This window comes from Muscardinus avellanarius, assembly GCF_963383645.1.
Source record: "Muscardinus avellanarius genome assembly, chromosome: 16".
Classification (NCBI taxonomy): Eukaryota; Metazoa; Chordata; class Mammalia; order Rodentia; family Gliridae; genus Muscardinus; species Muscardinus avellanarius.
The window spans coordinates 15,319,237-15,334,489 of NC_137802.1; the positions used below are offsets into that span (position 1 = coordinate 15,319,237).

General features: G+C 48.7%; 1 protein-coding gene across 1 annotated transcript in view; it reads left to right on the forward strand.

Annotated features, from left to right (window-relative positions):
- Window positions 1-10,188, forward strand: part of ALOXE3 (arachidonate epidermal lipoxygenase 3) — a gene marked incomplete at its 3' end in the record, with an annotated part of 32,871 nt that extends 22,683 nt beyond the window's left edge. Inside the window, exons 13-15 of the mRNA XM_080713102.1 lie at window positions 987-1,087; window positions 1,601-1,771; window positions 10,009-10,188. Of these exons, the coding sequence (XP_080569228.1) occupies window positions 987-1,087; window positions 1,601-1,771; window positions 10,009-10,188 (452 nt within the window). The remainder of the gene's footprint in view (window positions 1-986; window positions 1,088-1,600; window positions 1,772-10,008) is intronic.
- Window positions 10,189-15,253: the final 5,065 nt, after the last annotated feature.

Genomic DNA, 15,253 nt, shown 5'->3' on the forward strand with positions numbered 1-15,253 from the left:
TTGTAATCCCCGCACTTGGGAGGCTGAGACAGGAGGATCGTGCAGGTTCGAAGCTAGCCTCAACTGGCTTAAGAGACCCTGTTTCCAAATAAAATATAAAATAGGTCTGGGAGTGTAGCCTGAGGTAGAAGGCCCCTAGGTTCCATCCCCAGTACCACCAAAAAAGAAAAAAAATTTATTCATTTATCTATTTATTTATTTTTATTTTTATTGATGCACTGTATTCATCATTTATTTATTATATTCATTCAAAACCAGCCCATCAGCTGAGCAAGGTCGCGCATGCCTATAATCCTTTGAGACGGAAGGGTGGCAGGTTCGGGGCCAGCCTCAGCAACTTAGCAGGACCCTGTTTCAAAATAAAAAAAAAATAACACAGGCCAGGAGATGTAGTTTAGAGGTAGAATACCCCTGGCTTTTTAAAACAAACAATAGCAAAAACCGGCCTACCCCTCCACGTGGGGAGGCCCCTTCTCTTCCTTGACAAGGCCGCCCCTGACTCCTCCAGCCTCAGCGCCCCTTTCCGTCCTCCCTGCCTTCTCCTGAGGGCCAGGCTGTACTTTGGTACTTTGTCCTGGTTCCATCCCGTGTGCTTTGAGTGACGCACTGCCCCGCTAAGCCCGGCAAAGCATAATCTGCTACCGGGCGCTTGGACAGATCTTGGCGAGTCGAGCAGAATTAAATCATTAAGTGCTGATACGGATTCAAGTGCAGGAGTGGGTCAGGGAGCGGCTGCTCGGGGCTCTGCTTGAGTTTGGCCAGGCATCTGTGGTCCTGTGCCAACACCCAGCTCCTCTCCTGACTCCATTCAGAGGCCACAGACTTGGTGATGGCCGTGCCTGTCTTCATCCCTGTCTTCATCTTAGTCTAAAGATGTCCAGCCCTCGCTCCCTCCCTCTCTCCTTGCCGCAAGCCCCCGCCCTCAGCTGCCCCTAGGAACCCAGTGCCTCCCATCCCCACCCTGTTCCCTTCCTCCCTACACCCAGGCTTCCCAAGCCGGCTGTGCACCCCGGCAGAGCTGGTAAAGTACCTCACCGCAATCATCTTCAACTGCTCCGCCCAGCACGCCGCCGTCAACAGCGGACAGGTGAGGCTGCAGTGGTGTTAGGCTTGGCAGTGGACTTGGGGCCAGGTTCAGGCTGATAGGTGGGCAGGTCAGGGTTGGGTGGGTTTATGATCGGGTTGGGGTTGGAGTGGCGGCTGGGTGGAGTGAAGGGCTTGTGTTGGGTGATGGGTGGAGTCAGGTCCAAGGTGGCGAAGGAGACTCAAGCCCGAGTTATGCGGGGGGTAGAACTTGTGGGCTCCTGTCTGTGTTAGGACCGTGTGGCTCTGGTGACATGCCAGCCCAAGGCCCTTTTCTAGGGTTACCTCCTCGCTGGTCCTCCTCCCTCCCTGGTGACTCACTCTCCCCAGTCCTGGGACACTGGGTGGGGAATGACAAGGGGTGAGCTGGGCTCCTGCCCCATTCCTGGGACTTTCACGATCCCGAATTTCCCAACTGCAAGACCTGGGATGACGGAGGTGGGATTGGGAATGGTGGCGCGGGAGCTGGTCCTTGGCGTCTGGTGGATTCAACCGGGGATGGCGTCTTTTTCCACAGCATGACTTTGGGGCCTGGATGCCCAATGCCCCATCATCCATGAGGCAGCCCCCACCTCAGACCAAGGGGACCACCACCCTGAAGAGTTACCTAGACACCCTCCCAGAAGTGAATACCACCTGTAACAACCTTCTCCTCTTCTGGTTGGTCAGTCAGGAGCCCAAGGACCAGGTGTGTGGATGGGGTGGTGATGGGGTGGGCCTTGCAGGACCCAGTGTGGAAGATGGCAGTGGCTCCTTGGGGTGGGTTGGGCGTGGAGAGCTGGGATGGGTGCCCACTGCCACCCTATGCCTTGAGTTATTCAGCTTCCTCAGAAAACGATACCTGGAGCCAGGCATGGTGGTGCACACCTATAATCCCAGGACTTGGGAGGCTGAGACAGGAGGACTGCACAGGTTCCAAGCCAGCCTCAGCTACTTAGTGAGGCTCTCAGCAACTTAGTGAAAACCTGTTTCCAAATAAGAAAGATATATAAAATAGGTCTGGGAGTGTAGCCTGGAGGTAGAAAAGCCCCTGGGTTCCACCCCCAGTACCACAAAATAAATAAATAAATTCCATTATTATTATTTAAAAAATGATATCTGGAGCCAGGCATGGTGGCGCATACCTGTAATCCCAGGACTTGGGAGGCCGAGGCAGGAGGATTACAGTTTGAGTCCAGCCTCAGCAACTTAGTAAGACCCTGTTTCAAAATAAGAAACGCTGAGGGTGTAGCTCAGAGGAAGGACACCCTGGGTTCAATGCCCAGCACCAAGAAAAGAAAATGATGTGTGATCCTCCGGAGACATACACTGAAGCAAATACCAGTTTGAGTCAAATTTCCATCCAATTGATAAGTTTACTAACGTTTCCATTCACCTGTTCATCGACCATCCATGTGTACTTCATTCATTCATCCAATCATTCATTCACCCATCAACGACTCATCCGTGAATTCCAACATTGAACATACATGTTCGGGTACCTCTCAACATTGAACATACATGTTCGGGTACCTCTCAACATTGAACATACTTGTTCGGGTACCTCTCAACATTGAACATACATGTTCGGGTACCTCTCAACATTGAACATACATGTTCGGGTACCTCTCAACATTGAACATACATGTTCGGGTACCTCTCGAGTGTTAGAACAGCAGGGGCACCAGGAACAGAGAGTAGAGTGACATCTTCCTACTGCCGAAAAGTCATGGTCCAAGCCAGGCCTGAAATCCCAGCATTTGGGAGGCCGAGGCAGGAGGATTGCAGGTTTGGGACCAGCCTTAGCAATTTAGTGAGACCCGCAGCAACTTAGTGAGACCCTGTTTTAAAATAAAAAAATAAAATAGGCTTGTGGGTGTAGTAAGTAGCTTGGGGGTAGAACACCTCTGGTTTCAAATCCGCAGTATCAAAAAATAAAATAGAAGAAAAAGCCATAGTCTAAAGCCGGGCGTGGTGGTGCACGCTTGTAATCCCAGCATCTGGGAGGCTGAGACAGGAGGATCATAGTTTTCAGACAGCATCAGCTACTTGGTGAGGCCCTTTGCAACTCAGTGAGTCCCTGTTTCAAAATAAAGAATAAGAAATAGGACAGGCGGTGTAGCTCTGAGGTAGAATGCTCCTGGGTTCCATCCCCAGTACTGCAAACAAACAAACAAACAAAAACAACCCCCACCCCCCAAAAAAACCAAAAACAAAAACAAAACAAAAAATGACATGGTCTAGTTGCAGAGACATACAGGTAAATGAAGAAGGGCACCATAGTGTTACAGGAAGTCCACACGCACTTCCTGAGCACACACTGTACCAGCATGGGGGGGGGTGAGCCATGAGCTTTGCCCATGAGCTTTACCGTCTAGGGATGGACATGAGGGCAGGATGCTAACTGGGTCTGGGGAACCCAAGAAGGCCTCCTGCAGGAAGCACCATCTACGCTGAAACCTGTGGGACCGGTGCAAGTTGGGCAGACAAAGGAGAGGCAGGCTGGTTTCTAGGCAGGGAGGACCCCGCCCAGGGGAGGAGGGAGAGCTGGTGCGCCTGTGGGATCACAGGAAAGCGGCAGGTGGAGAGAAGGCCGGGCCTTGTCTGCAGAGTGCTCGTTCAGAGGATGTTGCGGGGCACTCAAAGAGTTTTAAACCAGAGGTAACATGGCTTAGTTAGCTCCAGCAAGGCTGCTCCTGTGGCTGTGTGGACGGATGAAAGGGGCAGCTTCTGCGTCGGGAGACAGGGGAGGCAGTTAAGTGGCCGAGGCCGGGTGAGCGGCTTTGAATCACCAATTACCATCACCGCCTTTCACACACTGCGTGACTGGTCATGACTCCGCTTTCCTGGTCACAAATTGTTCTCTGACACGGGAGCGTCCTCTTTTCTCAAGCTGGACTCCATGTGATGCTTGAGAGATTGCAAATGTTTTATCTTCCCAACAAAGCACGTGCGTGTGTGTGTGTGTGTGGGTGTGTGTGTGTGTGTGTGTGTGTTACTGGGGATTGAATCTAGGAGCATTCTACCTCTGAGCTATACCCCTCCCAGCCATTTTTTTCCTTTAAATTTGTTTTGAAACAGGGTCTCCCTAGGTCACTGAGAGTCTCACTAAGTTGCTGCGGCTGATCTCAAACCTGTGATCCTTCTGTCTCAGCTTCCCAAGTACCGAGGTTACACGCTTGGTGTTATTTTTTTTTTTCTCACTACGTTGCTCAGGCTGGTCTCAAATGTCTGAGCTAAGGAGAGCCTCCTGCCTCAGCCTCTCAAGTAGCTGGGAGTGTATGCATGTGCCAGCACACCCAGCTCAAAACATATATATATATATATATATATATATATATATATATATATAAGTTATTTTATGCCGGGTATGATGGTGCACGCTCAAAACATATATGTATATGTATATGTATATATTTAAAAAGTTATTTTATGCCGAGCATGATGGTGCACGCTTGAAATCCCAGCATTCAGGAGGCTGAGACCAGAGAATCGCAGTTGGCGGACAGCCTCAGCTACTTAGTGAGGCTCTCCACAACTTACCGAGACTCTGTTTCAAAAATAAAAAATAAAAAATAGGGCTGGGGTGTAACTCGGCGGTAGAATGTTCCTGAGTTCCTATTACCACACACACACACAAATTATTTTACGGGCTGGGCGTGGTGGCGCACGTTTGTAATCCCGCACTTGGGAGGCGGAGACAGGAGGATCGCGGAGGTTCGAAGCCAGCCGCGCTGGCTTAAGAGACCCTGTTTCCAAATAAAAAGTATAAAATAGGTCTGGGAGTGTAGCCCGGAGGTAGAAGGGTTTCCCGGAACCCCAGTACCAACACAAAAAATTATTTTACTATATAATAATATATATTAAGACTATATACACACATTATATAACTATTCTTACTATATATATATGTATATATACATAAAAAAGGAGAAGGAGGAGGAGGAGGAGGAAGCTGGGCATGGTGGCACTCACACACTTGGGATGCGGGGACAGGAGGATTGCGGATATTGGTGGTGCCAAGGACTGAACCCAGGGCCTCAGGCATCCTAGATAAGTGTGCCAGTGCCGGGCCACACCTTCAGCCCTTCCTAGCAAGTTTAACTTATCATCTTCTATCCTGGGAATGTCAGGAACTTGTCCCTGAATTCTGTCCGTTTTTGTTCCCAGAAGGATGAGTAGGCAGGAACACGAGGGTGGAGGATTTCCTCCTTCTAAGCCAGTGAGAAGTTTAACCTAGAAACCTATAAAAACAGTAATAGCAGCTGCCACTTACTAAGGCTCCATCATCCTTAATTATTAAATCAAGACGCTTTATGCACACTATCTTTTTAAATTTTTATTTATTTTTTTGCGGGTCTGGGGATGGAACCCAGGGGCATTTGACCTCTGAGCTATACCCCCTGCCCTATTTTGTATTCTTATTTTAAAACAGGGTCTCACTGAGTTGCAGAGGGCCTCACTAAGTAGCTGAGGTTGTCCTGTCTCGGCCTCCCAAATGCTGGGATTACATGTGAGTGCCATCATGCCCAGTTTCCTCCTCTTCATCCTCTTCCTCCTCTTCCTCCTCCTCCTCCTCCTCCTCCTCCTCTTTCTCCTCCTTCTCCTCCTCCTCCTCCTCTTCCTCCTCTTCCTCCTCTTCCTCCTCCTCCTCCTCCTCCTCCTCTTCTTCTTCTTCTTCTTCTTCTTCTTCTCCTCCTCCTCCTCCTCCTCCTCCTCCTCCTCCTCCTCCTCCTCCTCCTCCACCTTTTGTTGTTCTGGTACTGGGTATTAAACCCTGGGACATTCTACCTCTGAGCTATACTCCCAGCCCTTTTTTTATTTTAAAACATGGTCTCACTAAATTGCTGAGGCTGGCCTTGAACCTGTGATTCTCCTGTCAATGCTTCCAAGTACTGGGATTACTGGCATGTGCCATCACGCCAGGCTCCCCCAGCGCTTTTTATTTTTTTGTTGAAACAGGTTCTCACTAGGTTGTCATTGAGTTCCTGAGGCTGGCCTCAAACCTGCTATCTTCCTGTCTCAGTTAGCCTTCCAAGTACTGGGATTACAGAGGTAACCTTGGTAAGCACCCCCTGCCACACACTCTCTTATAATACAAAACAAATAAGCAGTTATTTTAAAGTGCTTAAGCTAATACTGGCATAAACCGGGCGTGGTGGCGCACACTTGTAATCCCTGCGCTTGGGAGGCTGAGAAAGGAGGATCGCGCAGGTTTGGAGCCAGGTTTAAGAGACCCTGTTTCCAAATTAAAAATATAAAATAGTTCTGGGAGTTGTAGCCCGGAGAAGGGTTTCCAGGAACCCCAGTACCACCAAAAAAAAGAGATAGTACTGGCATACATATTTAGGAATGGTAATTCCATTTGCAGGAGTGACAAGCAGGGTTCAGAGAAGTTAAGCAACTTGTTACACATACTATAGGTAGAAAGTAGGTTTTGAGTCCAGCCTAGTAGATACTTTATAATCCAGCCTGTTATATTTCTGTAGCCTGTTCTTCTGATGATGGCACTATGGTTTTAGAAATTAAATGCCAAGGCCGGGCGTGGTGGCGCACGCTTGTAATCCCAGCATTCAGGAGGCTGAGATAGGAGGATCGCGGTTCTCGGACAGACTCAGCTACTTATTGAGGCCCTTTGCAACTCAGTGAGACCCGGTTTCAAAATAAAGAATAAAAAATAGGGCTGGGGTTGTGGCTCAAAGGTAGAATACCCCTGGGTTCCACCCCCAGTACCATAAAAAAAAAAAAGAAAGAAAAAGAAAGAATAAAAAATCAGGCTGAGGGTGCGACTTGGAGGTAGAATGCTCCTGGGTTCAATCCCAAGTAACACAGAAGAAAAAAAAAAAAAGAGAGAGGAGGGTCTCCTTAGAGGGCTGAGTCTCAGATCATACTTGCAACTTACATAACCTTGAGTATATAATTTGGCCTCTTAGCCCTGATTTCCCTATTTCCATATCTACAAAGCAGGCACGATAAAAGTGCCTGTGTCAAGGACTGGTGCACTGTCGTGATGGCTTCTATGTAGTGCCTACGTGTTGGCTGTTATTAAGAAAATGAAATGATATGCTCCTTTTACTTAGTTTCAACAATCTTAAGAATCTATCAGCCGATGAAGGCCAAAAGTATAGAGTAAAGCAATTAATGTGCCATGAAGAAATCCAAAAAGAAGGTTGGTCCAACCTTATAAAATTTGGCAATATAACTTGAGACATCAGTAAAGAAGTCTACAGTATAACCATCCCAATATATGCTGAAAATCATTTGATCAGTGTGCACAGGCATCACTAATCAAAAACCTAGTGGAAAATGAAATCCCCCAAGGGAGTTTTGCTAAGAGTATATTTGAGAAAAGACTGAGGAGGTAGCTTGGTGGGAGAGAGCTCACGTCGCATGCTAAGGCCTGGGTTCCCTCCTCAGCATCAGCGCAAGAGAAAGAACACGGTGCCTATGGTGATGTAATAGTGGTTTCTTCTTCAAAATCAGGGACAAGACAATAATGCCCGCTATTACTGCTGTCATTTAACACTGGTCTGAAGGGCTTCACCAATGCAATGAAAACAAGAAAAGGAAAACTTAAAACATGAGTAGTATTTTTTCTTTTCTTTTTTTTTTTTTTGGTGATACGGGGGTGGAACCCAGGGGCTTTTCTACCTCCAGGTTATACTCCCATACCTATTTTCTACTTTATTTGGAAACAAGTTCTCACTAAGTTGCTGAGAGCCTCACTAAGTAGCTGAGGCTGGCTTTGAACCTGTGCAGTCCCTCCTGTCTCAGCCTCCCAAGCGCGGGGATTACAAGAGTGCGCCACCACGCCCGGCCAAACAGGAATAGTACTGACAGCAGTCCTATGTATGACGTTTACATTAGATGAGGAGGCTGGGCCTGAGCACGGCTGTGAGGAACTGGTTGTGTGATATGATCAGAGAGAGGAAAAGTCCTGTACACAGGGCAGCATTGACCGAAGTTCATTGTAATATTTTTCTTTTTTTCTCCCCTTTTTTGTGTTGCTGGGGTCGAACTCAAGACCTTGTGTATGCTCAGCAGGCTCTCTACCTCTGAGCTACATCCCCAGCCCTATTTTTTAGTCCTTTTAAAAGTTTGAAACAGGGTCTCACTGGGTTGTGAAGGGCCTCACTCACTAAGTAGTAGCTGAGGCTGTCCGTGAACCGCGATCCTCCAGTGTCCGCCTCCCAAATGCTGGGATTACAAGCGTGTGCCACCGTGCCCGGCTTAATCCTTTATTTTTGAAACAGGGTCTCACTAAATTGTGGAGGGCGCCACTAAGTAGCTGAGGTTGGCTTTGAACCTGCAATCCTTGTCTCAGCCTCCCAAGTACTGGGATTACGAGCGTGCACCACCACACCTGGCTTTTATTCTTTATTTTAAAACCGAGTCTCATAAATTCTGGAGGATCTAAGTGGCTGAAGCTGGCCTTGAACCTGTGATCCTCCTATCTCAGCCTCCCAAGGACTGAGATTACAAGTGTGCACAGCTTAGTTGTTTTTTTTTTTTTTTTTTGAAAGAGGGCTTCACTAAGTTGCTGAGGGTTGTGAGGCTGGCAGTGAACCTGTGGTCCTCCTGTCTCAGTCCCCCAAGTACCGGGATTACAAGCATGCACCATCATGCCCATCTTATTGTGACATTTCTTGATCATGGGTGATCACGTCGTGAGGCGTGACAGTGTCATGGTGATGGTGACTGTATTGGAAAAAGTTCCATTGTGTCCGTTGATTGTGAAGATGCCTCAGACCTAGAATGCTGGCTGCTTTCAGGAGTTGGATTTTGTGAAATTATGAGGTAATAGGTCTATTCTTGGGCATACTTGCTGGAGTTTGTCTATTCTAGTCTCAGTTGTGTGACAAATGTAGCTGTGTTCTTTTAGTTTAAAAAGCAGACCAAGCACTGGAATGGACGTTTGTTTGTTTTTTTTTAAACTTATTCTTTATTTTTTTTAAAACTTATTCACTAAATTGTGGAGGGGCTCACTAAGTAGTTGAGGTTGGCCTCGAACCTGTGACCTCCCTATCTCCCTGTGATCTCCCTGTCTCAGCTTCTCAAGTACTGAGATTATAAGTATGTGCCACTACACCCAGAGGGATAGAATTTTTTTTTTTTTTTTTTCAGGTCTGGAGATGGAACCTAGGGGCATTCGACCTCCGAGCTATTTTTTATTCTTTATTTTGAAACAGGGTTTCACTAAGTTGCGGAGGGCCTCACTAAATAGCTGAGGCTGTCCGAGAACTGGGATTCTCCAGTCTCAACCTCCCAAATTCTGGGATTACAAGCATGTGCCACCACGCCCGGCGGATAGAATTTTAAAGATTCTCAGCCAGGTATGGTGGCACACATCTGTTATCCCAGTACTTGGGAGGCTGAGACAGTAGGATTACAGGTTCAAGGACAGTCTCAGCAACAAATCAGGACTCTAAGTCACCTAGTGAGACTCTTTCAAAATAAAAAAAAATAAAAAGGGCTGGGGGTATTGCTTGGAGGTAGAATGCCCTGATTTCAATCCCCGGTACCAAAATCAAACAAAAAGCAATCTAGAGTTGAGTGTGGTGGTTTATGACTGTAATCCCAGTACTTGGGAGGCTGAGGCAGGAGGATTACGGGTTTTGAGACCAGATTGTGATGTAGGAATTGAGATACAGGCATTGAGTCTCAAAGAGTCAGGGTGCCGTGCAGAGGGTTTTCAGCAGGGAGAGCACCGATCTGAGGTTGGGGAGCACTGCTTTGAGGTTGGCCGTCTGCCGCGCCCTGTTCTGTCACCCTGTGCTGTGTGGGCTTTGGTGTTGGGAGGCTGTTCTGCGACAGGCCTCATGGAGTGGTGGCTGTCATCTGTCAATCTTTACAAGACACCTCGACTGTACTGGTTGCCACGTGTGGTCCATCACGATTCCCCATCCCCTCCTCGACGTCATCTGACTGTCACCTGTTTTCTCCCAGAGGCCCCTGGGCACCTACCCGGATGAACACTTCACCGAGGAGGCCCCTCGGCAGAGCATCGCTGCTTTCCAGTGCCACCTGGCCCAGATCTCCAGGGACATCCGGGAGCGTAACCAGGGCCTGGCGCTGCCCTACGGCTACCTGGACCCTCCCCTCATCGAGAACAGCGTCTCCATCTAAGCCCGGTCTCAGACCACCCTGGGAGAAAGGAAGGTCCAAGCGGGAGGAAGGCTAGCTTCCCGGGGTCTCCAGGGAAGAGAGGTCCTGTCCTCTGTGTACCTGACATCACGTGCCTGGGCCCTGAGCTAAGAGAGAGGAAAGCCGCTGACCACAGTCAAATGCACAAAAACCCCTAGAAAAAGGAAGGAACCCTCGTGCCCCTGGCCCCGGCCCCGGGCAGCTTCCTGTTCCAGCCTCTTGTGGGAATCTACCTCCCCCTGTTGAGACGGCCATCTTGGGTTTCCAAGATGGGCGTTTATTTTGCCTCCAAGCCTAGGACCAACCATCCCAGCTCCCTTTTCTGGAAGAGCCTGGGATGCATGCCTGGATCCGCCCTGTGGTCCTCTTTTGCCCCTAGCATCTTTCAGTGCAGGGGGATAATCAGGGCTCAGCTCACCTGATAGCTAACTGAGGTTCTTGGGTCCACAGTCTCCTGCGTGTATGTGGGATCTCTCCGGCTCTATCCTACCCCACTCTCATCTCGCATTTTCTTTTTGTCTTTGAGCCCAGTGAGTTCAATAAAAGCGAACATATTTGCCTCCCATCTCATTTTTATGTTTTGTGTGTGTGTGTGTGTGTGTGTGTGTGTGTGTGCGTGAGTATGTGTGTGTGAATAAAGGTAAAAGTGCCAGGAAGAGAGCCCCCAGTGGATCCATGGTTTGTCTCTTCTGGGCACAAGAAGCCCCTCAGCGGAACCTACCACCCAGCCCAGCTCAGTTTTCCTGCCTCCACCTCCCAAACCCTGTCATCAGGAGGCAGAGGAACATCAGGACTCAAGGTACTGGTAAAAAAAAAAAAAAAAAAAAACATAGGCATTTTGCAAAGCCTCAGAATCCAGCTTCAGGGTGTGGTTATTGAAAGTGTTGCCAATGAAATCCAGTTCTACTCCTGGATGGACACACAAAAAAAATGAACTCCTGGCCTGTTTGTGGATAGGTGGAGCCACAAGCTGAGTGTTGGCTGAGTTATAGGCGGAAGGGGTGCGGTCATCTCCGGGCTGGCCTGGAGACCCTCCAGAGTTGTCTCTGCCTCTCTTCCTGCATACGTGTGTTGAGAAGGCACGTGCATCACCTCTGGTGTCGGAGGGACACCAGAACTAGCTGTTGAATGGAATGAGAAGTGAGCTTTTATTAAGTGAAACTGTTGAAATTTCCGGAAATGTTTGTTATTGCAGCATAACCTAGCCTCTCCTGACCAAAACCGATGAGCTCTGGAGGGTCTGATTTTCTCCCTTCTAATCATGTAGCCTTTAAAACAACAGATCTGTAGTCGGACATGGTAGCACACCCCTGTGATCTCTGTACTTGGGAGGCTGATCACAGGAATTTCAAGGACAGCCTCAGAAATGTAGTGAGACTGTCAGCAACCTAGCAAAACCCTACTTCAAAATGAGAAATAAAACAGGGCTGGGGGTGTGAACCGTAGGCAGAACGCCCTTTGGTTTAATTCCCAGTACCCCATCACACAAATAATAAATAATAGAGATTTGTTTGGCCCCCAATCAGCCATCTATATCTCTCTCCGCGGCTGCCCAGTGCCTTTCTGGTTTCCTGCCCATCCCTTTTCTCCATCCTCTTCTGGTTCTAACACTTTAGCTTCTGTGTCATCTGAGTCAGATTCTGTGCCTAACCAAACCCTGGTCACAGCCTCTCACGGTGTCTTTGGACATGAGAAGGTGACTGTTCTTCCATCCCTGTGGCGCTGGTAGCAGAAGAATCAGATGGCTTGAGGGTCAGACTGAAAGGTCACCTCCCCTCCCCCAAGCCGCCCATGGCCGCAGTCATTGACTGGGCTGCCAGCACTTAAGAAAACCAAGTGTAGCTGGGCATGATGGCACACACCTGTAATCCCAGTACCTGAGAGGCTGAAACAAGAGAATAGCAGGTTCCAGGCCAGCCTCAGCGATTTAGCAAAACTGTTTCAAAATGAAAAATCAAGCTGGGCGTGGTGGCGCACGCTTGTAATCCCAGTACTTGGGAGGCTGAGACAGAAGGATTACAGCTTGGAGAACAGCCTCAGCCTCATGAGACTCTCATGAACCTAGTGAGACCCTGTTTAAAAAAAAAATAATAAGCCGGGCGTGGTGGCGCACGCTTGTAATCCCCGCTCTTGGGAGGCGGAGACAGGAGGATCACGCTGGTTCGGAGCCAGCCTCGCTGGCTTAAGAGACCCTGTTTCCAAATTTAAAAAATATTAAAAAAAATAGGTCTTGGAGTGTAGCCCGGAGGTAGAAGGGCTTCCAGGAACCCCAGTACCAAAATAAATAAATAAATAAATAAATAATAATAATAATAAGCCGGGCATGGTGGCACATGCTTGTAATCCCTGCGCTTGCTGAGACAGGAGGATTGTACAGGTTTGAAGCCAGCCTCAGCTGGCTTAAGAGACCAAGTTTCCACTGTTTCCAAATAAAATATAAAATAGGTCTAGGAGTATAGCCCAGAGATAGAAGGCCTCTGGGTTCCATCCCCAGTACCACCAAAAATAAATAAATAAATAAATAAATAAATAATGACAAATAAAGTAGGCTAGGGGTTTAGCTTGTAGGTAGAATGACCCCTAGGTTCAATCCTTAGTGCCACACACACAAAAAAAAAAAAAAAAAAAAAGAAAAGAAAAGAAAAAAGAAAAAGAAGCCAAACGCTATACATTCTGCTTCAGGTACAACTCCTGGGTGCAAAACAGCACCATGCCCACTCAGTGGGGGAGAGAAATCCATGAGGAAGGGCTGCCAACCTGCCCCTGGTCACACGTAGTGGCCACACTTGTAATCCCAGCATTTGGGAGGCTGAGACCAGAGGATCGCGGTTCGCGGACAGCCTCAGCTACTTAGTGAGGCCCTCTGCAACTCAGTGAGACCCTGTTTCAAAATAAAGAATAAAAATAGGGCAGGGGGTGTAGCTTGAGGTAGAACGTCCCTGGGTTCCATCCACAGTACCATGAAGAGGAAGGAGGAGGAGGAGGAGGAGGAGGAGGAGGAGGAGGAGGAGGAGGAGGAGGAGAAGAAGAAAAAGAAGAAGGAGAAGGAGAAGGAGAAGAAGAAGAAGAAGAAGAAGAAGAAGAAGAAGAAGAAGAAGAAAAAGGAGAAAAAGAAGGAGGAGGAGGAGGAGAAGGAGAAGAAGAAAAAGAAAAAGGAGAAGGAGAAGGAGAAGAAGAAGAAGAAGAAAAAGGAGAAAAAGAAGGAGAAGGAGAAGGAGGAGGAGGAGGAGGAGGAGGAGGAGGAGGAGGAGGAGGAGGAGGAGATGATGATGGTGGTGATGATGGGGGCCAACCAAAGTGGAGGGCTCGCTCTCCTCTGCCCAGACGCTGCCTTCCTCAGTCATGACCCCCTAGCTATAGTTCTCTCCTCTGCTCGCCCTTCTCCCAGAAAACACCAAACTGGCAGCTGGGGTTCGAGAGGAGTTGGGCTCCCAGGAGACTACGAGGCGGAGGCGGGCGTGGTGACAAGGGAGGCCGTGGGTGGGGCGGGCTGAGGCCGGGATGTGGACGGGCTGAGGCGGCTGGAGGAGGCCCGGGCGCTCCCCAGCTGTGACCTGTCCGTGGACGCATGACTGGGTAGGTGCCAAAGAACTGGTTCTCCTGGGCCAGGGCCGGGCCGGGGAGTGTGAGGAGCGTGACGGGGAGTGCCATGGACGTGCACTGGCCGGGTGACTGGACGCCGCCCACCCTGGGAGCCAGGTCCTCGCAGCGGGACACCCCTGTCTCGCCCTCAACGTCCATCTCTGCTGGGCCCCCTCCCCTAGGACAACCAAGACAAAAATCAGACAGGTCAGCCAGATGTGGTGGCGCACGCTTGTAATCCCAGCATTCGGGAGACTGAGGATCGCAGTTCAATGACAGCTTCAGCTACTTAGTGAGGCCCTTTGCAACTCAGTGAGACCCTGTTTCAAAATAGAGAACAAAACATAGGGCTGGGGGTGTAGCTTGGAGGTAGAATGCTCCTGAGTTTCATCCCCAGTACCACAAAAATAAATAAATGAATGAATGAATGAATGAATGAATAAATAAATAAAATAAAATCAGACCACGTCATTGCTCTGTTTTGTTTTTATTTTGCTTTGGGTTTTGGGTTTTTGGTATCCAGAGCACTTCTACCCCCAAGATGACATGCCCTGCCCTTTTTATATTTTATTTTGAAACAAGGTCTCACTAAATTGCTGAGGGTCTTAAGTTGCTGAGAGCCTGGCTAAATTGTGAGGCTGGCCTGGCCTCAAACCTGGGATCTTCCTGTCTCAGCCTCCTAAGTACTGGGATTGTACCCATAGGCCATCATGTCCAGCGACTCCCCTGCTTAAAATTCACCAGAGTTTCAAATGGTATTGTCCTTTGAATCAAATGGAAAGATTTACCAAGGACCTCGAGTGTGTATGGGTGACCTGACACCTTTTCCAGCTACCTCTCTTCCTCAAAGATATACCCTGGCACTTGATTTAAAAGTCCAGGCTTTTAACCCCACCCCCACCCCAAGCTGCTTCAAGAGTGTTTTGTTTTTGCTTTGTTTTATTTTTGGTAGTAGAGGCTGAACCCGGAAGCATTCTCGCTTTGAGCTTTCTCCTTCACTCTTATTTTTATTTTATTTTATTTTATTTTGCGGTACTGGGGATGGAACCCAGGGGCAATCTACCTCCGAGCTACACCCCCAGCCCTATTTTTTTATTCTTTATTTTGAAACAGAGTCTTACTGAGTTGCAGATGGCCCCGCTAAGTAGCTGAGGCTGGCCACGAACCGTGATCCTCCTGTGTCAGCCTCCCGAATGCTGGGATTACAAGTGTGCGCCACCACGCCCGGCTCCTATTTTATTTTTTATTTGAAACAGGGTCTCTAAGTTGCTGAAGGAGGACCTCACTAGATTGCTGAGGCTATCCTCATACCTGCGATCTTCCTGTCTCAGCCTCCCAAGTACTGGAGTTACAGGTGCGCACCACCGCACCCAGCTAAGAGTGTTTTGTTCTTAGCATCCAGGCCTCAAGTCTAGCATCATCTCAGACAGACCCTCCCCGGCCACCGCACCCCTCACCTCGTCAC